The sequence below is a fragment of the Bremia lactucae genome, linkage group LG3 (assembly GCF_004359215.1).
Source record: "Bremia lactucae strain SF5 linkage group LG3, whole genome shotgun sequence".
Taxonomy (NCBI): Eukaryota; Oomycota; class Peronosporomycetes; order Peronosporales; family Peronosporaceae; genus Bremia; species Bremia lactucae.
Window position 1 is genome coordinate 649,852 of NC_090612.1, and position 24,640 is coordinate 674,491.

Genomic DNA, 24,640 nt, shown 5'->3' on the forward strand with positions numbered 1-24,640 from the left:
GAGCCATTGCAGCGCATGTTTAGTTCGCTGTGTTTTAATAGCAACCTCGAAAGAGGCGAGCCCGACTTCCCCTGCCTTTTTGGGTGTGAAGAGCAGTCCAGGATTCACCTTGTGGCGGCTCGCTTCCGTGGACGTTGCACGGGCCCACAAAAATTGTTTATACAAATTCTGAATCGCCTTTCGTGCCCATTCCGGGATGTCAAATACTGCAGCCGTAAAAAGTACTGACGGCAGGATGATAGAGTTTAGAATCAAACCCCGATGCTCCACTCTAGTCGAAACCTTGACAGCCGTGAACAAGCGCCGTTGTAGCATCCTAATGCGAAACGCCCAATTGCGATGCTGTAAATTGCCCGTCCCGACCTCGTATCCTAAATACCTCACCGTGTCCGCTGGCTGGAGGACCGAGATGCCGTTAAAATTCTTGCCGCGCACCGCACTATTAAGATAGATCAGCTTACTTTTCGCCGACTGGGCTTGGAGACCTGACAACGCACCAAAGCGAGAAACAAGGTGAAGCGCCGGCCCGAACTGACGCCCTTTCTCCAGAAAGATCGTCGAGTCATCGACAAACGCAGAGAATGCGTGTCGAACCGTCCCACAACCTGGCACCGGGAGCCCTGTCAAGACCGGTGACTGCTGCACCGCAATGCCTAAGATCTCGACGACGAGAAGAAAAAGCAGCGGGACCAGCGGGCAACCTTGGCGAATACCTGAGACAACGGGAATAGAAGTGGACCGCTCCCCGTTGACAAGAAATGTAGCTGTCGTTTCAGTATGTAGCCGGGCGATGAGCTGAACATAGCGCTCAGCAAACCCAAACTGCCGCAGAGCCTCATACATAAATTCCCTGTCCACCGTGTCATATGCTTTACGAAAGTCGAGCAAAAGAATGACTCGGCTGTTGACTGCGTCCAGATCCTCTTCCGTTGCCGCAGTGGCCAGCTGAGATAACATCATCAACACCAATTTTAACATCTGCCTGCCCTGCACGAAGCCTTGCTGTGAGTCCCCGATGAGTTTCGGTAGAACCCGTTGCAGCCGTGTCGCTAGTACCTTGGCAAATATTTTGTAACTGGTTTGGAGTAACGCGATGGGACGATAATCCATCGCATCCGCCGAGTCTCCTTTTTTTCGCAAGGGAATGATCAGGACCTCAAGAAATGAGGACGGATGATCTTCCCCTGCAATAATACTATTGCTGAGTCCCACAAGCGCGGGGACGAGAAGAGCAGCCGTATCCTTGTAAAAATCATTATTGAGTCCATCCGATCCCGCTGATTTGTGACGACTGAGGCCGGCAATAGCCGCAAGAACTTCCGCCTCCGTAAAATCTCGTAGAAGCGCCATGTTGTCAGCTGGAGTGAGGATTTGCTGGGCGGGAATCTTTGCGAAGCCGCGAACGGCGGAGGGCAAGTCAACGAGAGGTGCAGTCCTATGACTCACACTAAGGACAGTCGACCATTCTGATGCAAACTTATCCGCAATGGACATGTTCCGGGTAAAAGCCGGCCCATGCTGATGCAGAAGTGTTGTAACCGTTTGATCGCGTCCCAGTCCGCTACACGCCGGTAAGACCAACGTAACCGTTCTGCAGTCCTGGCGAGCTGTTGACCGAGACGGATGAGATTTTCCTGCCGTAATTCCTCCATATTGCTGTCTATCCATTGCGCCCGGGTGAACAAGTGCCTTTGCGTGCGTCGACGTATGGTGTGCCGAAGCCGCGCCCGGCGTTGCTTAACCCGCTTGCAGACTTTATGAATGCAGCTCTTACATTTGGTAACTTCCCGGTCCCAAAATAGGCTCAACCCTCTGACCAATAGCCACGGTATCCATTTCGTCGACCAATTCCGTAATGACTCGGTCGGAGTGAGTATCGTTGATGGGATAGATCACCCGCTCATGGCTGAAATGCCGACGAGGCCGCTCTGCGCCTCGTAAGTGAAGAACAACTTCTTGATGATCGGAGTGCTGAGCTGGAACGCGCGGTTCGACCCACTGAACGCGGTCCGCCCACGTAGAGGGTAGGTAAAAACGATCAATGCGACTAGCTCTGTCCCCTTCCCAGTATGTGAAATGGTCCTCAAAGTCATCTGTCCCGCCGTCCTCCGCATGGTCTCGCAGCACCCTCGCGTCAGCCAAACCCACTGCTTCCATCACTCTATCCAGGGCCGGGCTCTCCGACCGGTTCGAACGGTGATATCCATACCGATCAATTAAGGGACTTTGTACCGAATTAAAATCCCCGGCAAAGATCGCGTTCATGGGATCCATATTCCAAGAGAGAAGAGAAGTAAAAAATTGCTCGCGTTCCGACCGGAGAGAAGGAGCATACATATTTACGAGTACGTCCTCTCCGATGGAAACAGCGATCGCCCGGATGCTCCATTTCTCCGGATGCCAGGCCGTCGCGCGCGCCTCAGAATGAGGGGTTGAAACAATCGCTACGCCACCTTGTCTAGGCGACCAAGTACTCCTGTAAGACAACGTTACGCTCGGGTCTAAATGCTTTCCCCACAGACGTGCCCAATGATAACTCAAAAGGGCCGCTTCCGCTGTCGTGTGCACGTGAGTTTCCTGAATGCACCACGCCAGCGGAAGCAGACGCTGATGCCGTCGTCGCCACGCCGACATCCAACCAGACCGATTACCTTTCGTAAAACCTCTCCCATTTTGGGAATGAACAGCGTGTCTCCGAGTTGGCCCCCCTGCGAGATTCCGGACGCCGGACGCCTCAGGGGAAGTATCCCAGTTTTGAAGTAGACGATACCGCCCGTAAGCATCTGCTGAATCCAGAAATATGTGACGGAGACTCGTAGCAAGACGCACCCGTGGGCTGCCCTTAGTATTCAAGTAGACTCACCTGATCAGCAGGAGCCAAAGCTGTCGCGAAGTAATTGACAAGCTGTCGCCAGTCCACGTGATGTCCCTCCGACGGCCAAACCGCCTTCTTATAGGCCTGATTGGAGCGAAGGAGGCGACAGTGACACCTGAGTTGCTCCGAAGGAAGCACAGGTCTGTCACCGTCCCCCGTCAGCGCATAAATTTCCTTGTCGAATAGAATAGCGCTGAGGAGATGTTTACTCAGCCGAATGCGCCGACATGGGTCACATAATCGTAAGATGTCATCCCCTGCGTAGTTTGTCTTCTTAAGCCTGCGCCAATCGTCCATATTGTCAATAAGCGGGGCAAGCATAGACTGTGAGAGTCCCCGCTTCGTGTTAGCTATCCAAGTATCGAGCCACAGGACGGTAGGGGAATCTTTTACCCTGTGCCTGTAAGCTTGGAGCCCTGAAAGTAGACATTCCCGCCGCCACTTTGCTGTCCACTGCACGAGCACTTGATCGGCTAAGCTGGCAAGAAGTTCGTCCGGGAAGACAAAATGCCGCACGTGATACAGCAGAACATCCGGTTCCAGTCATGCAGTCGTCATCCAAGCCTCGGTGCCACTGTGGACAAGAGGACACGGCGTTGCAGCCGTTGGTGGCCAATCGAGACTTAGAGCCTGCCATACCTCTGGCCGCACCTCGCAATCTATGCGGTCGTCCATAATATTCAGTAGTGGTAGAATTGGCCCCTCCCCCACTCTACCCTTTTTGAGGTGAGATGCGGCAGGAACGTTGGAGACACCGACCCTCTCCGACCCGTCTATTCCCTGAAAATCGACGAGGGCACGTTTACGAGCTACAGACAAACCTTCTTGAGAGTTCACCCGAAGCGACGAGTCAACAAGCGCAAGCTGTAATGCCTGCGCACCCGATGCAGAACCTCCCGTATCGTTGGAAGAGTGCACGACTAGGGAGGTAGGGCTGACGTCTGACTGGTGGGGGCCCCCTTCCCTAAAAACGACTGAACAATGACGAGCTGCCCCGCAAAGCCCCGTCTGTGTGCTGCTGCCGGACGTACCATCCACGATCTGAGTAACAGAGTGTCCAGAGGCCGGAGAGTCTGAATCATCTGCAAGGCCTAAAGGAGTCGTCATACAGTCTGTATGTAGACAGGCCGAGTAATGCCGGCCCAAAAATCTAAGAACCAGCGGTGGCTCCCGAGTTTGCTCGATTTTTGCCGCCTGTAAATCATCTATGCACCCGAGGACCGACATCGAATGTTTAGTAGCCGACTCCACTACCTTGCCGTGCTTATTCACCGTTTGAGGGAGAAATTTTCGGGAGCTCCACTTGCCACCATCGCCAAAGTGCAACACATAAATGGCGTGCTTGAGAAAGGTAACGGCCATACCGAGCGTGTCACTCCCGCCCCATACATCCTCTGGAACTGCGGACTCCCAGTCTGAAGGACTGTCCGCATAATCCTGAAGAAACCACCGAAGTCGGGTCGCCGACTCCCCTTTGGACATCGTCGGCCACCCACGGCCAACATTCATCAGCGTATGGACCCGTAAGTCATGCGCGAGCTGATCCTCCAGGTGCAAAAGCCCCGCATATTTGACACCCCGTTTGATGCTGGCTGTGAGGAGCTCCAGGTCCGTATTTGGTGCATCTAAGGCGGCGTCAGCGGCTGCCTGAGCGACAGCCATCGCCATACAATTACCCGTAGCCGGAGTGTTCACTTCGCGTAGACCCAGAATGCGCAACAGCTCCCTCTCGTTGACGGGTTCGACAGGCGGACGCGGCTCCAAGGAAATTGGGTGCCGGTCCGAGGACCGCAGCTGACTCGGCAACCATTAGCGTAGTCTTTTGCTCCTTTTAATATGATTGGGAATCGCCGACACTGGGGGCATCAGGCCTTGGCTGGGAAAAGTTGTCGCGCTAGTACAGAAAGGTAAGGAAATTGATCAAGTTCCTGATATTGGTGAATTAATTGAAAATCAATTCAGAATTTTTCATCAACAAACTCATTAATTTCAACAGCACAATCGATCGCAACGAATCCGCTCCTGTCGTCGCTTGGTTAATAGGGCCGGTCCTGACAATACTGGCGCAGAGCCCCGAATCGTCGCCGCCTGTTGTCTAGGCCCACTTATGCTGGCTGGCCAAGCGCCGAATAATCTCTGAAAAGGCCCATTTTGTTAGCACAACCATGCCTTTTCAGTCTGCGTAAGTGCCTGGATGCTCCACACAGACCTGCCGAAAAAGATTCAATAATCGACCTGCTTCCGGTCCCTTAAGCTTAGGAAAGCGTTTCCGCGCGAGCGGCAACGCCTCCAACCGAATAGGGAGTCGCAAAAACTCAAGAGTGAACAGCTCTTGAATCGTAGGCCTCCAAACGGCTACTTGACTTGGACCGTGTGATGCCTTCATCTCCCCGACGAGCGCGTCAAACATGTCGCGTGCGGTCACGTCGGGGCCTGCCCCCACCGGATCACCTGGCGGCACTGTCGCCTCAGACGAGGTAGATCCGTCACCCCTAGGGAGTGCCGGTTCCTCAGGACGGGAGGGGGTCCCCTCACCCTCTCCGGGAGGGGGGCGTGGCGACGGTGTGGTGGCCGTCGTAAGGTAGATGCTGGCTGTCGCCAGTCCGTGTACGATTTATACTCCTCCACCTGATCAGTGCAAATTGAAGAGTGCTTCAGTTCGTGTCGGCTTTCGCTCGTAATTACTTTGTGTTGGAAGCATCTTGCTATTTTTTTAACAAAGAAATTACGCAAATATTACGAAGTCTTTTTGCAGGGGATCATTGTTAATTTTGCTATACAGCGGAATAGTGAAAATATTGTTATCTTGTCATTATCAATCTCTGTAGTTTTTGTCTAATTAAAACAAACAGACGGGGGGGCCTGTATTGATCTAATAACGCTCAAACCCAGCGATATATTCTCTTTTACCGTAGAACGCCACGATAAAATAACATCGGATCCACATAATTATATGATTTTAGATTGTCATAAAATCTCTCCTTTAGTATACATTTTTTCTTAAATTGATCCAAAAAATGAAAATATTTAAGAAAAATGATATAAATCTTTTTGAGTCAAATCTGTGATGCTTTTTCGTTCTCGAGCTTTCAACTTTGGCCTTGCCTCAGGAATCCATAGAACTCTAAACTCGACAAGAATGCCAAGTGCCTTAATCCCTATCGTACGCCTATCGACGTCTTTGAAGCTTTGATTAAGGAATGATAATGTCATGATTTCACTAGGCGGACGGATCGGAAGAGATCGAGGCTATAACGTTAGCCAACGTGCTCACGCGTGGTGGTGTTGAGGTGACGCTGGCCACTGTCGGGAACAAGCCGAACAACGTCGTGACAATGTCGCGTGGAGTAATGGTGAAGGGCGATATGGCTATCGAGGCCTGTGCTGGCAAGAGCTACGATCTCGTCTTGATCCCAGGAGTACGTTTACTGAAAGGCTAGATGATGATTATTCTGAAAAAAATATTTGGTTTTTCGTATCGGCATTCTCTAAAGGGCATGCCAGGGGCCAAGCACATACGCGACTCAAAGGAGGTGGTAGCGCTGCTGCAGAAGCAAAAGAATGATGGCAATTTGTACGGCGCCATTTGTGCTGCTCCCGCCGTTGTGTTGCACTCGCTTGGCCTGCTTGCTCCTGGTGTTGCAACCAGCTACCCAAGTTTTGAGCCACAGATGGAAGGCGTGGAGTATAAGCATGATGACGTCATCGTGAATGGGAAGTGTGTGACTAGTCGAGGCCCGGGGACTGCGATGGCTATGGGTGTTAAGCTCGTGGAGCTGCTCTGCGGCCACGAAAAGGCGCAATCGGTTGCCCAGGACCTACTTTACACCCCATCGCCGTGATTTTTTTATCAAACGCAAGGGACTGTGAGTGACCGACGCCTATTGTGGGATTTTATATCGTGACGCAAACGTTTACAAATGACTTAATAGTAAATACAAACGGTATCGCTTGAGTCTATATTTTGTCTGCCAACGCGGTCTTTATGGACGTAAACATATCCCCACGGGAACTCAACGTGTGCGAAACTTTGACGCGTCTCAAAGCTCTCATCTTCAGGCGATGCAATCTGTGGCTCATCAATGTTGTGGAGCAATCCATAGTCAAAGGGCGTTGCCACTCGCAGCGACGACTCTGCCCACCGCGGTTTGTTAGACTCAGTAAAAACTATTCAGCAGACTCAAGTTTATGCTCGAAAGCTCGTGATTGATATAGACTATAAGTCGGTCGCAGACTTGATAGTAAAGTCGTACGACGAAGCTATAACCTTTAGATTGCACATTTGACGTATTTTTGAGCGGACAATGCTTTTGCTGCAGCCAGGGTAACTAACATCCACGCTTAATATTAAATTGCGCTTTATCTCACGGAAGCCACACGCATTTTAGAATATATCGAACAAAAGCGATGTTAAAACTGTGAGCACAATGCACTGACTTGTGTTTTACCTTCACTTAGTTGATAAGAAATGAAAATGTCTAACAGCGCACTTGCGCAAACGGCTACAGTAATTGAAACAGTAAAAGTTTGTTCAAAAAATTCTCTAACTAGAATTATTGATATCAGACAACAAAAACCCCTTAAAAATTGTAATAGTGGGCAAACACGATCAATGAGTGCGATGTATTAATGATAGCGAATTGCAAGACGTGAGGCTTTGCAAAATGGTTGGACTCTCTTTAAAGTAATCCTTGGCGAGCCAGATCTTCATACGTCTTTCGATTCAGCACGTTGCCTTCTGAGTCCTCAAATTCCTCTTCATTCGACGGATTCCAGCTTTCAGCGTCAATTTGGCCTTTTAATTTTTCATATACTATTTAAACAATCACAACAAACCACCAATAAGTCAACCACAGAGTTCCACATACGCAGCACTTACGCTGGATAACGTCTCGCATAAGCGTGATGTCATGAAAATGCTTCGTATTTGGAATCTTTAGACAGCGCATTCCAAAGGCATGGCGCCATTCTTGGAAATGGCGGTCAAATGCTCGTCGTCCCCAGTAACTGTGATTCCCGCAGATCTCGCACTTGTATTCAACGCCAAGGCCGTGCAACTTGTACAGCCAGTACGGAATCGGCTTTCCATCCCAGCCAAGAGGCAAATTTAATGGATTGTACAGCTGCTCTTCTTCATCCTCCTCTTCGTTCTCGTTTTCTACATCAACGTCCGAGAACGTGCCCTCTTCCTCCTCTTCGATTTCCGCTTGAAGTTCTTCGTGGGTACGCGTCTGCTTAAGCTCCAAGTATGAAATTGTACCCTGTACAACTTCCGTCAGAAGCTCATACATACGGCGAATTAGCACCTCGTCAAATGCGATAGCTTTTTGTTTGCCTTTCACGTCTTCGTTCGAGCCCTTGCTTGGTTCAGCGCCAGTGCTAGAGGTCACGCTTTTTCGTGAGTCACTAGGTGCCTCAGAAGCAGAAGCAGCATACTTTTTGTGTTTCTTGCCTGTCAAATGGCTATTGTAAACCCCTATTGAGCTAAAATGTTTGTCGCAAAGCTCGCAATAGTGCTCAAGACGTTTGTTTACATTCATCTGATCGCTTTGTCGTTTAAAATCCCATCCAACGACCTCACGTGAAGCCCACTGCTTCTCAAACTTCGCGGATGTTTCATCAATCATATCATCAAGATCCACAAGAGGCTGCGTTCGACGATAAAAATCCAACAGATACTCCTTTAAATCTTTCAAGTATTGCTGGTATGGTACTGATTGGGTCTTCTGGGCTGGTGGAATCGCCGAAAAATCCGAAAACGACGCGAGATACGCGAGATAGTCAATCGAGGAGCCAACCGTTTGCTTCTTTCCCTTGTTCCGTGCACTAGAATTTAGCGCTTCTTGAGTTTTTCGAGCTTGCCTGCATACATAGTACATCGATCAGTACATATTTAATTGCGAACCAGAAAGTATGTCATCTAAAACTTACCATTTAAGCTCCGAAATATTCAAAAATCGCGTATAGAATTGATTTAAGTCCACGTACTTGCCGAGGCGCTCTTCGCCAGAAAACTGGACGTTTGGATGCAGAGCTTCCGCGAAATCGAGCTCGTGAGAGACGACCGAATTTGGATATTTGCGATGGAACGATCGTATGGCTTTAAGATGCTCATAGAATGATGTAAACACCGCTCGCCCGCGCATGTTTGTCGTTTCCTCCGTAAATATTCTATGTCCAAATACAAAATCAGTATCCGAGGCGATCACGATATACTCGAATCAATCAGGACGCACCCATCCTCGTCGTCATAAAGCTCCTTGGTATGTTTACTGTGCTTCGTCACTTCGGTAAGCAAGTTGCTCACTTTGTGGCCGTGCAGAACACGGCTACGGTGCTGAACCGCACAAGATTTTTGTCAGAGCGCAAGAATTGGTCGATAGAAACCACGGCAGATACGTACATTGCGTGGCTTGTCACCTAATGTAGCTACGATAGCCCGCTCTAATGCTTCAATCTCTTCCTGTTCTGCACGCAGCTGTTCCAGCACTGTCGACGACATTGCCAGGGTCTTCGGCGCGATGACTTGGGTAAATTATATAAGAATATGTATTTTAAATGGCTACATCACAAAATGCTTCAAATAATAAAGAAATATATATGTGATTAAGTACTAGTTTTGCTGCACATAACATCAATCGCTGTCGCTATCCAGTAGACAGATTATGTCCATGCCACTCGGCATCGTTGTAGGTTTTGGAGTGGGCCTTGCATATCGTCGATGCCGCTGATCAAACGGATTGTTCACTTTGTGATTCCGAGATAATGAGGCCATTGAGCTGGCGAGGTTGGACTCAGCCTGGCTCAGCAAATCGTGAGTTGGCAACATGGCCACTGGCGCTGCCAAATTAGCAGCTGTAGAGGCTGAAGGAGTCATACTACTGACGACAGTGCTTGCGGGCACCGAAGGCATCCAGGAAGACGCAATACTTGTGCTGTTCGCCGAGGGAGGGAATAGGTTCTCGTCCAATGGGAATGGAAAATACTCACCGCAATTGCCATCGCTTGTCGTGTTGGTCAAGGCAGATGCCGGCACTAGTGCCGAAGAAGTATCCCAAGCATCACTGGTAACAGTTAGAATATCGATGTCGTCATCAAGAAGAATTGGAGCAGATGTAGTCACTGTTGCAGCGCGGCATGCCGTTGTTGCTTCAATGCCATCATCATCATCGCTTGATAATAAATCAATCTCAACCGGCGCCATTGCACTTGATCCAGGTGCGTCGTTAATTGGTGCTGGTACCAGAGAAGCTGACACGTTTGTTGCAGTATTTAGAGTCTCAGAATGTTCTGCTTTTACCTTTTTTGCTGGCGGTTCTGTCACGGACTCCTCCTCGAGCCTCCGTCTCCACGATCCATCTGGAAAAATTTCCACTTCTTCTAATTCTTCTTCACCTTGAACTTCTAGCAGCAATTTTTTTAAAAACGGGTCAATGCGCAAATCGGATGCCTTGATATACTGCGCCATCAAAAATTTTAAGTTACAACAGCAGATTATGTTACTAAATGATCGCTTGCTTACTTTGTGGCACACTGTACACCGCCAGGCTTTTGACCGAGCTTTCTTGCTAAACAATAAAAACGTCCTCAAGTCGAAGCATTGCAAGTGTTTGCAATGCAATCCTCGAGCTGGAAGATTGATTACGCATAATCCTAGTGGACAGCGGACTGAGAGCATTGTGACATAAGCGACAACGTCGTCTTCATCTTCGCTACCGAACGATTTGATAACTTCTTGTTTTGCGCTCTCATAGGACCAATTATTGGATGCCATTTGCACCTCATCAACAAGATCATTTATGTCGCGCACCTCCACAATCTGTACCATGACGGCAAACACCGATGGATTCCCACTAGTCCGAATATCAACTACGTTTCGTCCTACCCGCGAATACTGAAATATATTTGCAGGTAATTCGCGCAAAACTTTAGAAGGATTCGCATGTCCCGGCGGAGCACGCTGCGTAATTGGTACACCAAATCCATTCACACTCAATTGTGTCGATGCTGGCCAGCAATGTCCGCTTGCAAGATCCTCCTTTATTGCAAAGCATCGGAGCTGGAGCTCCAATGATCCTGGCGTCATTAAACCAGGCTTTGGGTCTCGTTTAGCATACATGTCATTTAGGTCATTGTCTGTGATGTAGTATTCTACCCGAAAAGAGCTCACTGGTTTAGCAAATCGCACAAAGTTAGGATCCAGCACGGTCTTTTGAACTCGATAAAACGGGTCGTAAGTCGTAGATCGACACTTTTCGCAATGCCAGTCCCCATTTAGCTATCAGCACAAACGATATCACGTAGTATGATCGTTAGCGCAGCATGACACTCTCAAGAAGTAGTGCAACCCACTGTAATTAGCTGATGACACTTCGCATGTACATCCAATCCGCAGTCTACACACTTGATGACCTTGCCCGACACGCCTTGCGACGCGCAGAAACATCGCGCACCATTCAATGCTGCAAGCTGCGTCGGGTTGTAGAGATCCACTCCGCTGGTCAAAGAGACCACGCCAGCTCCGAGGGATGCAGCACCGGTCGATCCATATGACACTGGGGCTTGAGTCGTTGAATTGTGTGCATAGATAGGCGCGGGAATTGGGCGCGCCGGAGGCGCCGTGGGTTCAAGTGGACCGAAAATCCCAGGAATTTGCGGCACTACTGTGCGGTAACTTGCTTGAGTTGCTTGTGGAAACGGCAGGCAGGATGTTCTGCCTTGCGTTTGCTGGTCAATACTCCGCATGCCGGCGGCGAAGCGCTCATTGTAAAACCCAGCGGACGTGGTCCCTCGAGCTTTGTCGGCAAAAGACTATAAATATTGGCAAGTCAATTAAGAAATGTTGGAACACAAATGGTCCCCACGAACCTCCATTTCAATGGCTATGCGTTCCACAAGCTCCGACTTGCGCCCTGAGCGCGCTAGATTTAGGTCCACTAGAATGTTGCGCAGTTCCGGCATACGTAACTGGTTCAGCCGCGCGCGAAGGTCTAGCATTTGTGGGGGAGTTTCACTCATGAGTCTCTACCTCTCGGTGGCGCAAGCTTGCTTTGGCCCAGGTGCTTCTTCCCGCTCGCCCTTCGCCTCGACTCTCTGTGCACTTAGGTAGCATGTCCTGCTTGGCGCCGGGTGCGGCGCATCCTGTAATTTTAGAAATTAGATCGGGCTTTTGTGAGGAGAGAGATACTACAAGAAGAATTATCCTACAAAATGACTTGCAAATTGTGGCCATGCTCGTAATTTAGAAGGCTATTATTGTAGTTGTTAGGAATATGTCGAACACATATGTGATTCTTTACTCTGTAAAATAGTATCTCGTAATTTAGGAGGCTAGCAATGTATTTTGTGAAGTATGTTGAAATGTAAATGACACTAGAACTAGATTCGGCACAACGCAATTATGCCCTGCGATGAAGCAGCTTACGTCGTTGGAGTCTCTGAGAGGGCATGCGTAGCCTGATGCGTCAGCCACCGGAGGATTTAGAAATATTTCTTGATCTTTGTACAAGAAAATCACACGGAAGACGTCAAGTACAATTTGGAAAATAACAGTTGCATTCTTTGAATAATCCTCAGAATTTGCTTACAATACGAAGGATTTTCGAATCTGCAGCCCATTAGCCACGCTTGTAAGACCGTCGAATGGAGAGTGGAGCAAACCAGCGATGAGCCTTGATTTCCTGCAATGAGAGACGTTTTTTAGGTAATTTTTGCAGGATCTAAAAACAGCATAAGTTAAAAAAGGTGGATAAATTAAGCCGAAATCATACCCGTGTAATTAAATCCTTTGCCGCCAGCGACACCATTGGCGGCACGTGAAGCTGGCCTTCAGTTATGAGCTCGATGGTTTCATTTTGGTCCTGAGTAGAGATTTTGGCATAGCTACATGAGTGAAATAAAGTGCGACAAAAAAATTTGCAGCGTACCGGCGCCTCAAATGGAGGCTTGCCCACTAGCAGCTCGTACATTATGATACCAACTGCCCAGATGTCGACAGACTCGTCATATTTTTCCCCCTTGGTCATACCGTGCAAAGTTAGATCGGCAACAGATATGTTACGAAACATAACTCACCCGAATCATTTCCGGAGAAAGATAATCCAAAGTGCCACATAAAGTATCGCGACGATTTCTGCAAATTCACATGCTAATTAAAGTGCTTTTAAGCAAAGCACGGCGTTCCACTTACGCAGCTGTAACATTCGCGGATGACCAACCAAAATCGGCAAGTTGAATTGTACCCTTCAGCAGATCACTAAAATCAGTAGATTAAAGCGAAAATGGGTTCAATGGCCATTTCTTACCTCATCGGATAAAAGAAGGTTTTCCGGTTTTATATCGCGGTGAATTACATGCTGGTGATGACAAGCTTCTAATGCGCTGCAATGTAAAGACACAGACTAAATGTCAGCTTAAATAAAATTGTCGGCATTGATGTTTACCTGACAAGCTGAGATGTATATAGCATGGCTTGACGTTCGGAAAATCTATGTGATAATACCATAAATGCACGAATTTTATGCAAACGGAAAGGACTTTAAGCCCACGTACCGACGTCCTGCCATGGAGCGCATTTTTTTATATAGGTCCCCACCGCCAGCATATTTCATAACCAGGTATACTTAAAAGGCAATCCAAACAATATCTTAGACAAAAAGTCAAAATACAAATAAATTTCCAATTCCGTTACCTCTTGTGGCATCCTGAAAAGTGGCATAAAGGGGCAAAATATTTTCGTGGCGAATACGTGAATGAATCTCCACTTCTTTTCGCAGTTGATGAGCAACTCCAGCCGACTTGAGCTGCTCCTTCACTAAAACCTTTAGTGCAACAATCATGTGGGAATTTTTCTCGCGCGCCCGATACACCTGCCCAAACTTTCCAGCCCCCAGCTCGCGCCCAATCTCAAAATCGCTCAAGCTCCAAGCTTTTTGTGCCTTATTTAGCTGATTTTGTTCCTGCTCCTTTTGTTGTTGCGTTTGAAAATCCTCGTAATCCATCATTTCGGCTACGGGTGCTTGTGGTGGAGCAGATCGTACACTAGCAAATTGCCCTGGCGGTGTTAAAGTCGGCGTACGATTCATTGCACGAGTAGTGCCATACCGAGGCTGAGAACTTGAAATAGACTGAAACTTACTCGAAGTACCCGCACCTCTATAAAGAGGCCGATTCGACGCAGTTAAAATCGATGTGCCGGGCCGGAACCGGCTTGCTTCGGTGCTATACGCTGCTTTTGATGGCACTGACGGCATTATTGATCCTTGATACCGTCCGGTGGCGCTGCTAGCAGTGGGTCGTGCATACGATGGCACAGAACTAGCATAAGCAAACGAATTTGTGCGATGCGCCAATGAAGACGCCGTTGGTGCCATTAAACGGCCTAAATGAAAATGCGACCAAACGACGCTCGTCAAAGTTTCATTACTAATTTTCACAAGTAACGTACTTGAGGTCGTCGAACGGTAGCTTGCAACGTTCTGCTCATGTAGCGCGTGGCGGTTGTTTCCCATGGTCCTGGTAGATAAGGACGCAGATGTAGACACCGCCGACGGAGTCGTGCGTTGATATTGTCCAGAGATAGAGGATGGCGTTGACGATGCATCCTTCATATCGACATCTACACTTGCAGTATCCAAATTTGGGTAGCGCTGGCCGAAACTGGGGCGGTAATTTTCGTTCGGGCGCTGGCGGAAAGAGCTCGTCATTCGTCTCGAATAAGGCTTTAACCTTGTAATCGAATGAACACGTCTCCCTTAAGGAAATGGGTGAGCAATTAGATAATCCACTAATGTATTAAAAAGTTATTCGTGGTTTTTCATTATATCCGAATAGTCAGCCCAAAAATGGGTGAGCAATTTGATAATCCACTAATGTATCAAAAAGTTATTCGTGGTTTTCATTATATCCGAATAGTCGTTTAAGTTTATTTTTATGTCGAGCTGAAATGATTCCACGACATAGCGATCGAAATTGCGTCTTCAGACACACAAAAAAGTACAAGGCGATTTCTTTGAATTTTGTAAAGGAACCAAATGTATTTCTTAACTTAGCAGAGCGTCTTCTAAGGGAGAGAAGGTACTACAAAATTGTTGTTTTAACAAAGACAACTAGCCATGTATCCGCCAAAGCCAGATTAATTTAACACGAATATTAAACCCCTTACTTCCTTATCCAGCGCATACGTTCAATAACGATGTCGCAAAATTAATTTTACAAAAAAGAGTTAGCTTTTATCGTGGCAATTAAAAAATTATAAGATGTTGCATTCATTATTGAGCTTGCAATAAGCCACAGTTTACTCTTTAAGACGACTTAAAGAAGGGTGCATAGAACCCGATCCATAAATCAAATTATCAGAACTACCACTGAATTGAATTGTTTCTTTATATATTAGTACCAAAACGAAGACATTTCCATTCGCGAATATTGTGGTCAGATGTAAGCTTTATAACAAAAGTCTATCAAGTTTTAGACGAGAATGAACTCATCACCGTTTCCTGGCCATTGTGGCAGCGCATTGTCAGGATTGTCAGCACGCCGCCTATGTGTTGGCTCCTCTGCTGCGTACTGCTCCCGAAGCAACCTTTTCTTTTGGTGTCTTTCTTTCCGCTCCTTGCGCTCATCGAACACCTCAATGCTCACAAGCCCCAACTCGCATAGTCCGATCACGAAGGCACTACGCAGCTTAGGGCCCGAATAAAGCGACATACGGAGTACAAATTTCAGCCCGACGGCGTAGAATATGGCAATAACCAACGAGGCTAGCATAAGGTTGTATTTGTAGTTGCGTGCCTTGCGTAAGCGCTTTATTTTCCAGCAAAAGAAAAATTTAGCGAAGTAAACGAGGAACCAAGCGAAAGCGAACGGAGTTGGGTAGTAAATGTACATCCACTGCAGCAGTCGCTGGTTTTCGTCCAGCTGGCCCTGTGTGTACTTGCTAGCCACGAAGCTCGCGGCGTGAGACGTGCCAGCGCCAACGTCGAAAAAAGCTACGACCACGGCAAAGATGGCAAAGAATGTAAGCGATGCATACAGCCAACGGTAAAAGCGCTTTTGGTGCACGAATCCCCAGTAGCCGTCGGACACCGTGAGCATATTGCGGATGCGACGCCGATTCCCCATGGTTGCTGACGTCTCTACGGCAGAATACTTTTTGCTGTCAACTTGGGCATTTACTAAATATTTTATAAAGGCAAAACAGTTACGTGCTATTTACTGAAATATATTACCGGTATTTCTATTCGTATCCTTTATAAAGTATATTTTGGGGTAGTATGGCAAACCAACTGGCGCGCATGCACGCGGCACTAGAACCAATCCCCTTGTACGTGAAGGTCTTTGCGGCGGTTGGTTGCATAGTGTTGTCTCGCTTAGCATTGCAGCTTTTAAACTTAGTTTACAAGTTCTTTTTGCGTCCGGCTAAGAGCCTTAAAGGCTTCGGCAAGTGGGGCGTTGTAACGGGAGCCACCGATGGCATTGGTAAGGCTCTAGCCATGGAATTGGCGCGCAAGGGTATGGATGTGGTTCTACTGAGCCGCACGCAAAGTCGCCTAGAGACTGTGCGAAATGAAATTTTGGAAAAGTATCCTCTCGTGCAGGTGGAAATCCTTTCGGTAGATTTCAATCGCGTGGATGAGCCTGGTGTGCGCGAAGCCTTACAGAAAAAGATCGACGAGGTCAAGGATATTGGCGTTCTTTTCAACAATGTGGGCGTGTCGTACGACTTCCCAGAATTTTTCGACGAACTGCCTGGGGATCGCGTGGACAGCCTTATCAAGCTTAATGTGACGAGCACCACCATCATGACCAAGTTGGTGCTTCCCGGTATGGCACAACGCAAACGCGGAGTCATCGTTAATTTAAGCTCCGGCTCGGGCCGCATGGTAGTACCGCTGCTGAGTGTGTACAGTGCCACTAAGAAGTACGTGGAGCAGCTTTCACTGTGTCTCGCCGCTGAATATGCTGCCAAGAACGTGCATATTCAATGCCACGTGCCCATGTTCGTATCCACTAAACTTGCTAAGATTCGCAACTCGAGCTTCATGGTCCCGTCTCCCGTCACGTATGCGCGCGCATCGGTGGCGCAGCTGGGATTTGACACGCTCCTCTCGCCCTACTGGCCGCATGCACTGCAGATCTGCCTGTACGAGAGCGTGCCCTCTTGGCTGCTGGCTAAGGTAATTATCATGCATATTCTGTCCTGACGTGACATTTTTTATTTCAATAATGTGCTGGTACTATTCTCACGTGTCCAGGGCGCCATGATGACCCACCTGTCACTGCGCAAACGTGCTCTCAAGAAGCTTAATGCAAAGAAGAAACAGTAGACAGTCGACTATTGAGCCTAAGGTGTTGGTCATTTTCGATTTACGACCATCAGCAGTAGCGGTAGAAGTAGCGCGAAATTAAGCTAACAATTACACGACGCCGCCGTATAGAATGTTTGAGCGTTGCCTTTTACGGCCTTCTAAACTCATTAACCCACCTCGATCACTAGTCGTGCGATACAAAGTTACCACGACAAGCAACGTTCGCCACAGGAGATGATGCTATGATTTGTCAAGCTGCACGCACTTGGGGCTCATCAAATGTCATGCCAAATAATACTTTTGCCGGACCTAGTTTTTGTCGAGTACGACTGTAATTTAAAGAACTTGACATATTTTTAATGATGGACTATGACGTATTGTGTTGCTTTTTAAATGGCGTAACATAAAACCTAATCGCATTGCACTCCACATGCTTAGTGAGGGAGAGAAATATTTCTATATTCTAACAAGAAAATGTAGAAGTTGCGGAATACAAAGATCATGCAAATGCCATCTGCGACTTCAGAATTCCTTAAAACGAAAGTCGTTATAGTGTCGTCGTGCCGAATTCATCAATATCCAGAATCTCATGTTAATTGGCTGCGCGCGGTCTCTGCAGTTTTCTTATTGCAGAAGAGCCAACAACCTGTGACCAACACCTTGGGCATTTTGCGCCAATATATTACTCCAAAAGTACCCGATTGTTATTTTTTTGTTCGCGGAGTGTAAGTCGCAGGCTGCGATGTCGGAAATATAAATCGGCTCTGATAAGCTACAGACTCGGTTGTGCAACCCACTCACGTCAGCTGACACTTGCATGTACAGGCGGTGCTGCAAATATGCCCAACTGCGCTCGCCACCTGGCTCCCATCAGTTACGGGTTGACGCCTAAATGCAGTTATAAGGTTGTGATGCACAGCACTTTATATGGGAAAGAAAATACAAAGCACAGCTGCATCACTCTCGTTGGGCTATGCCGTCAGCATTGTCGAACTCTTCCGACCTCTCGCACGCGTTTTCAAATCGCCAAACCTGTTTGTTTTTGATATAGGCACGCATCTCGCCGAGGTCGCAATACGATTATTGCTGGTTTTGTACTAATAGCAATCCATTCCCTGTTACATCCGATTCCAGCTGCCAATTGTAGTACCGCTGCTGTCCACCACGACTGACGCACGCATGTAAAATTGAGTAAGGGCTTTTCTGCCTTGACCTCAACATTACCATTATTGTTTTTATAATTGTATTTCCGGCATCGTGCGCAAGTAGCCCGGATTGACCCGCGCCACTTAGCAAAAACAATGGGACTCGAAGATTTTAGCCTTATAACCGCAAAACAAGATGCCGAACGCGTAGTGGGAGCAAAGGCGGTCTCACCTGCCTCATCTCCAATTGCTTCTGCGGAACCCATCGAAACCGAGGCTGCCGCATTTCGGCGTCGCACATCTATCCCCAGCACATTCTCATTCGGTGGTGTTGATCATGCCATCCCGACCACGCACGCGAGTCAGCGCCGCTACCGCAGCTTTGATTCCGCTGTTTCTGATAACTCAGCTGCGTCATCTGCGCTTGACCAGCTCACGCGTCGTATTCAAGAGGAATCTAAACACGTTCTTAAGCGCAAGGCTCGCTTATCCAAGCGGCGCGAACTCCTGCGCAGCGTAAAGGGTTGGCTTAGCACTAGTCGTCGTGACCAAGTCGCGCTGCTTCAGATGCAACTTGTGGCTGAAGTGGCCACGGGCGATCGCTCGTTAGCGGTGCTTGGTGACATGCACACGCTGCTCGCGCTGGACGAGGCTGATGATTTGGCTGCTGGACTGCAGCACCACCGATATAGCTTCTCCCCCAGTCAGACACTGCTTGACGGCATCGAGCAATCTGATCGTGCGCTGGCTGAAGACTGGCTAAGGCAGGTGCTGCAGCTTCAGGCTAGCTACTTGGCCAAGCTTGTGGAGCTGCACAGCCAAAAGAGCTTAGAACCGAATGGCGTGACGCTCGAGCGATTACTTAAAGAGGTGAAAAGTGTAATTTCTTCCAAGGATGAGCCTTCACGCGCGCTTGCGCGGTTTGAAAAGTTGTTAAGTCGCCAGAAATTGCTTAAGCCAGAATTGAAGAAAGCATTAGACAAGCTCTGCTTGGACACCATGCGCTCCTTCACGAGGTCGCCAAGCCAGCCTGGACCTAAGACAGTTTTTGACGAGAGCGAATCGCGTGACGTGATGCAATCGCTGCTTCAGGAGATAGTCAAAGCCGTGGCAGCTGAGGCGAAGTTGGACCAGACTCATCTACCAGCCTTGCGTTTATTTGTAGAGCATATGGTGTTTTGCCGTCTCGCCTGTGCTTGCTATCGAGGAACCGCCGCCGACCTGGACGACCTAAATGCCTCGTGGCGAGAACATGCAGCTAAGACACGAGAATTAAGCATTGAGGAGATCGGAGTGCCCGTAAAAATTCCAGAGGAGGCGAAGCACCAAGAGATTTTTAAAGACTCTATTGCTGCGTTCAATATGATTCCGCATTTGGTTCCCTCCAGCGTCTTGTCTTCGTTGATGCGGGCTGTGTGCACGCTGTATAGTGAGGCGAAGATAGCGCTTGGTCTAGACAGCAGCTGTATATCGGCGGACGTGCTTCTGCCGCTGCTGGTTTATGTGTTGAGCCGCTGTGAGCTGCCACATCTGCACTCCCAGGTTTATCTTATGGAGCAGTATGCTATTGACGAGTCTCAGGAAGGTTCCGAGGCCGCGTACTACTTGGCGTGCTTGCAAGCCGCCATGGGCTACATCATGGGCAGCTGCTCAACTGGAGACGACAACAATTAGAGAAAAGCGGAATAAAGCTAGACGTGCCGTGCATAGTTGTGAACGAGGTGTTCCATACAAGAGACTATTTATCCTACAATGTAACAATATAAGCTAACTAAAGCATCAGACAAAATATTTCGCAACTATTCCAAACTGCGGTCTATATAAAATACGTCCCGATTTTACTGCAGCGACGCAATCCAGTGCCGCACATTAGCAACCGAACTTTCAAGATCTGCAACAAAAAAGGTGTATTACTCACTGTAAGCACCATATAAATTTTTACAAAGACACTATTATAAACTTACTTATAGCTTCGCAACGCTGTAACCACGGCGATTTGAGCAGCGTATCGGCAGAAGCGCGATCAAGTGAATTCTTTTGCAGACACTGTTGCAGAAAGTCGCAAAAATCTTGAGAAAAATACTGCGGCGAAAGGGCGGGTGGGGGAGCTTCCAGTACGTTCTGAAGCATATCGATGCAAGTCTGGTGCTTAGGGTATGGGTACACGCCCGTGGCGGTCTCCATTAAGACAAGACCAAGACTCCATATATCCGAGCTATAGCTATATTCTGTGTGCTGTATTCGTTCGGGTGACATATAACGGAAGGTACCTACGAAGGTGCCACACATAGCTATAAAGATTGTAAGTATCAAACGTATTTTTTATAATAGTCAAGACATACCGATAGAATTACCAAGCTCAGAGGCAATGCCAAAGTCTGACAATTTCACTTGGCCATGGCTATTAAGCAATATGTTTGGAGGTTTAATATCCCGGTGAACGCGTTTGTTTGTCTTCAAATACGACAGCGCATGAAGGATCTGGAACGCAACACTGGCGAGGACGTGCTCCGGAATCGTACCAAGCTGATGAATGACATTTTCCAACGAACCGCCATCCATATACTCCAGAGCAAGCACCACGGCTCCATCGCGGAGAAATGCTCCGTAAAAGGTCACAAGACACGGACATTCCGCGTCAAAGAGCGCATTAATTTCTCTAATAATCTGTTCGCGTCTCGTTTTGTCGTACATGTTAATCATTTTAAGCGCTAGTGGCGTGTTGGTCGGTCGATGGCATGAGATTAGCACACAGCCGCTTGCTCCTCGGCCTATAATCTTGCCGCCCCATTCTAATTCTTCGGGCACAACGCTGAAGGCGCGGCCTGTACCCTTGCGCACAACTCCAGTAGATGTGATAGCATATTTTCCTTTGACGTAGGCACCGGCTCCAGCTACGAAAGAATTTTCGAGGCTATTCATGGTCTCAAAGTAAGGCTAAAGTGCAAATGGTAAAGATGACCGAGATCTGGTTGCGTCTCTTCCGGCGATCGGGGACCGTCGTGCCATTACAACGTCCGGGTTGACTGACTTGTATGCTGCACGTTTAGTTTACTGGCCCCTTCGACGTTGATAAACGTTACGTCGTCACAATAAAGGCAGATGAAGATTCAAGTAGTAACTTTCAATCGCACATTTTCAAGCTTCGATAATTCCTACCTTCTCTGTATCGAGATTTTTCAAATTAAGTCAAGTTTAAAAGGAAGTAATCGCGACTTATTAATTATTATACAGAAAAGAGGGCTTTGTATCATATTAATTGCTGACACCGTCCGTACAGCTTCATCCAATCTGAGTCGCTTGAGGCACATCACATTTGTAAGATGAAAAACGTCAGCTATATGTACATGTTCGTCAGAGACCACTTCTGATAGTCTAATAAATCCATTTACCCACCTCTTAAGTGAAGTGGTGGTTATGGCTGACGTTGAAGCTTGCTGGGACCTGAGGCAGCTCGATACTGGATGTAGGGTCCATGAGGCACTATCAAAAAAAATTTGGAACTATCATCGATAGCAAAAGCAGACGTTTTAGATTTGAAGGTCTTGTTACTTGCAGATCGGGTTAGATCTGTCTGATCAATCTTTTGCATGTAAAATTACCATGATTTCTTTAGCAGCAGTGACAGCAGCTTCAAAGGCATGGAAAAATGAGCTTGCATATTGGAGGATTGTTAATAGACGCCACCCATTTCCTGTCGTCGAACGTTAGTTTTTTAAAAGTTTCAAATATAAATGACCTTGCAGCATGTTTTTTGACGAAATAGGGACCGTGCGTGAGCGTTGTTGTAAGATAGCTTGATGCTACAACAGTCTTGCCACTACAGTTTGAGCTGCAAGCTGTCGATGTTTCCAGATACTGCTTTGAGTGTAGAGCAGAAACGATCAACAGTCTGAGGAGTTGGAATTGCTGTAGCATAATAAGTATCCTTAAATATTATTTCCTATAAATGACCAATAAAGCTTCTTAAAGTTGTAATCATTTTATTATGTTTACTTAACATATTTAATATTATCGTGTACGATAAAATTGTAGCAACAACAGTTCTGTTGATTTGTTTTCTTAAATTTAATCCAACCCGCCAATCGGTGCACAAGGAGTCGAGATACATAGTTTATTATTAATATACAAATTTAAATATATTAGTGCAGTTTTACTTTTTCCCTAAATTAAGCGATCGTCCTTTCAATGTTTAGTAGCTAAGACCTCTAAGCAACTTTAAACCTTTCTCTAAACATCGAATACGTGAAGCATTCGGAGGACCTCACCTCTGCTGTTATCGCGTTACAGATAATGTGGTACGATTTACATTATGGATAAAATACAATTTATCTAGGGTACTAAAATTGATGTCCACACAACCATTTTTTATAAGAAAAAATTAAATTTAAATAAACCGCTGCTTCTTAACTTTTTTTTAAATAATTAAATATTTAAATTCGCAAACTAATATTGTTATTCCCACAACTTCTGTAAAGATAATAATTTGAGGTTTCAATCCAAATATCGAATGGCTAACACACATTAGGTTTCACCTGTGATTGGATATAAATATTCGTTTCAACTAGCATTGGGCAATACTGTAATGTTTCAGCTTTTATTGGCTAATACATACTCCCTCCGTTCGGAATTAAAGGGGACATTTCTGCGTGAGATTTTTGCTCGGAAACAAAAGGGAGCATTGTTCACTTTGCGTGAGTATGTGAATCGAACTATATGGATTTGAAGTTTACGATTGATCAAAAGTAGAAATTGCCGATGCTATTAAGTCGATGGAGTGTCCGTCACTGCTTCCTTCGCCGCCTCAATGATCTCGACAGCGCAGGTAAGATGGTCGGGCAGACGATTTTCATTGATTAGGCGCTCTTTCAATAAATGGGGAATATTGTGCTTGTTCCCCCCCCCCTCCGCATTTGAGGATCTCGTTCATGCAAGATTAATGGGTAAGAAACACCTTGTTCAACTTATTCCTATCAAGCTCTTTAAATGCTGCTTGAACAGGCGCAATTAACTCATCAATCATGTTCATCACCTTTTGGTGTTGCTAGGCCTGGACAGCATTGAAGAAGCCAAAATCAAGCACGTTTGTGTCAGGACTGTTAGGTGGCTGACATGATGACTGAGTATCCATACCGGATGCCTGCGCGCCTCATTGAACGCTATGTCGGACGGGCTGATGTTATAACAACCAGACAACTACTTCTCAGTGCTCAAAATGGAAAGTAGTATTAAGAGTTAAGACTACTGCTAAATGCATATATAAATCCCCTCATAAAGTGATCGCTCTTCCAGATTGTTCGAAGAGCCCTGTCCCTGCAAGTTGCCATAAACACGACACACAATTCATGTCGTGTACGTAAACCTCAACACTCCCCTTCAACTTGCACTCTCATGGATTCCACTTGCATTACGTAGACGTAGCAGTTGTGGTGCACTTAGTGGCTTCGTCAGGTAATCAGCAAGTTGCATAATAGACGGAACATGTTTGAGCTGATTTCGTGCGTTGCTCAACGTGGTCTCGGACGAAATGCACCCTCAGGTCAATGTGCTTGGCTCTTGGCGTATATCCTTGATTTGTTGCGATGCTTATCGCCGACTTATTCTCCATATGTACAGTGGTTGCACTTGCACGCAACACCCATTTCCATCAGCAAATAGCGAATTCACACAATCTCTTGAGTAGCTAGTGCCAATGCCATATACTCAGCTTCAGCCGAAGACAAAGCCACCGAGCTTTGCTTTTGATCTTTTGTACAACAACCGCGTTACCGAGCAAAATTAAAACACCAGAGGTCGAGCGACGAGTACTTTTGTCACCTCCCCAGTTTGCATCACAGTAGGCGCAAAGCATGGGTTTATTGCTGTCCGATCTCTTGTATGCAATCCCGTGTGATTGTCTTCCCATCAGGTAATGCAAAACGCGCAACGCTGCACACCAGTACATCTGTTTTGGCTTCTCCAAATACTGCGATAACACCGACATCGTGTAGCTGATATCAGGTCGCGTAGCATTTGCAATGTACATCAGGGAACTGGGGGGGGTGAACAGCTTATTAACTGGTGGAGGCCAGCTTATCAGGCACGACGGTCATGTAGCCATCAACACGCCCCCATTTCAATGGACGGGAAGACCCTCTTTGGACGATGGAGGGGCAGCCTGGACGCGATCGACAAGGCTATCAGCGGAAGGGGCGATCCTTCGGCGCCAGCAACTGATCTGAGACGGCTGATAGGAAAGTCCAGATGCGCCAAGCGGAGCCTCCTCGTTGGAGAACCTGGAAGCGCCCGGACAAATCGTCGCGTAGGACCTC

At 47.3% G+C, this 24,640-nt stretch overlaps 8 protein-coding genes across 8 annotated transcripts; 3 read left to right on the plus strand and 5 right to left on the minus strand.

The window, feature by feature from the left end:
* The first annotated feature begins 6,010 nt into the window (after positions 1 to 6,010).
* On the plus strand, positions 6,011 to 6,837 carry CCR75_006928 (uncharacterized protein). The gene is made up of 3 exons (XM_067964993.1): positions 6,011 to 6,038; positions 6,100 to 6,294; positions 6,370 to 6,837. The coding sequence occupies exons 1-3, from the start codon at positions 6,015 to 6,017 to the stop codon at positions 6,715 to 6,717; spliced, it is 567 nt and encodes a 188-aa protein (XP_067816835.1). The 5' UTR covers positions 6,011 to 6,014; the 3' UTR covers positions 6,718 to 6,837.
* A 617-nt stretch (positions 6,838 to 7,454) lies between these two features.
* Positions 7,455 to 9,377, minus strand: CCR75_006927 (uncharacterized protein; the record flags this gene model as incomplete). The annotated part of the gene is made up of 5 exons (XM_067964992.1): positions 7,455 to 7,688; positions 7,755 to 8,737; positions 8,807 to 9,046; positions 9,112 to 9,212; positions 9,279 to 9,377. 5 exons carry the CDS (start codon positions 9,375 to 9,377, stop codon positions 7,555 to 7,557), a joined length of 1,557 nt encoding a protein of 518 aa, XP_067817043.1. The 3' UTR covers positions 7,455 to 7,554.
* A 24-nt stretch (positions 9,378 to 9,401) lies between these two features.
* On the minus strand, positions 9,402 to 11,893 carry CCR75_006926 (uncharacterized protein; the record flags this gene model as incomplete). Its single annotated transcript, XM_067964991.1, has 4 exons — positions 9,402 to 10,334; positions 10,398 to 11,153; positions 11,228 to 11,686; positions 11,744 to 11,893. 4 exons carry the CDS (start codon positions 11,891 to 11,893, stop codon positions 9,510 to 9,512), a joined length of 2,190 nt encoding a protein of 729 aa, XP_067817042.1. The 3' UTR covers positions 9,402 to 9,509.
* A 303-nt stretch (positions 11,894 to 12,196) lies between these two features.
* Positions 12,197 to 14,580, minus strand: CCR75_006925 (uncharacterized protein; the record flags this gene model as incomplete). The annotated part of the gene is made up of 10 exons (XM_067964990.1): positions 12,197 to 12,594; positions 12,646 to 12,735; positions 12,802 to 12,891; positions 12,950 to 13,007; positions 13,065 to 13,117; positions 13,180 to 13,255; positions 13,318 to 13,362; positions 13,427 to 13,496; positions 13,566 to 14,255; positions 14,322 to 14,580. 10 exons carry the CDS (start codon positions 14,578 to 14,580, stop codon positions 12,493 to 12,495), a joined length of 1,533 nt encoding a protein of 510 aa, XP_067817044.1. The 3' UTR covers positions 12,197 to 12,492.
* Positions 14,581 to 15,343: 763 nt separating this feature from the next.
* CCR75_006924 (uncharacterized protein) lies at positions 15,344 to 15,997 on the minus strand (the record flags this gene model as incomplete). Its single annotated transcript, XM_067964989.1, has 1 exon — positions 15,344 to 15,997. The coding sequence occupies one exon, from the start codon at positions 15,995 to 15,997 to the stop codon at positions 15,344 to 15,346; it is 654 nt and encodes a 217-aa protein (XP_067816635.1).
* A 152-nt stretch (positions 15,998 to 16,149) lies between these two features.
* Positions 16,150 to 17,315, plus strand: CCR75_006923 (uncharacterized protein; the record flags this gene model as incomplete). The annotated part of the gene is made up of 2 exons (XM_067964988.1): positions 16,150 to 17,052; positions 17,131 to 17,315. 2 exons carry the CDS (start codon positions 16,150 to 16,152, stop codon positions 17,200 to 17,202), a joined length of 975 nt encoding a protein of 324 aa, XP_067816832.1. The 3' UTR covers positions 17,203 to 17,315.
* Positions 17,316 to 18,485: 1,170 nt separating this feature from the next.
* Positions 18,486 to 20,003, plus strand: CCR75_006922 (uncharacterized protein; the record flags this gene model as incomplete). The annotated part of the gene is made up of 1 exon (XM_067964987.1): positions 18,486 to 20,003. The coding sequence occupies one exon, from the start codon at positions 18,486 to 18,488 to the stop codon at positions 20,001 to 20,003; it is 1,518 nt and encodes a 505-aa protein (XP_067817045.1).
* CCR75_006921 (uncharacterized protein) lies at positions 19,686 to 21,456 on the minus strand. Its single transcript, XM_067964986.1, has 3 exons — positions 20,672 to 21,456; positions 20,294 to 20,599; positions 19,686 to 20,220 (listed from the first exon to the last, which is right to left on the minus strand). Exons 1-3 carry the CDS (start codon positions 21,249 to 21,251, stop codon positions 20,168 to 20,170), a joined length of 939 nt encoding a protein of 312 aa, XP_067817054.1. The 5' UTR covers positions 21,252 to 21,456; the 3' UTR covers positions 19,686 to 20,167.
* Between the last annotated feature and the right edge of the window lie 3,184 nt (positions 21,457 to 24,640).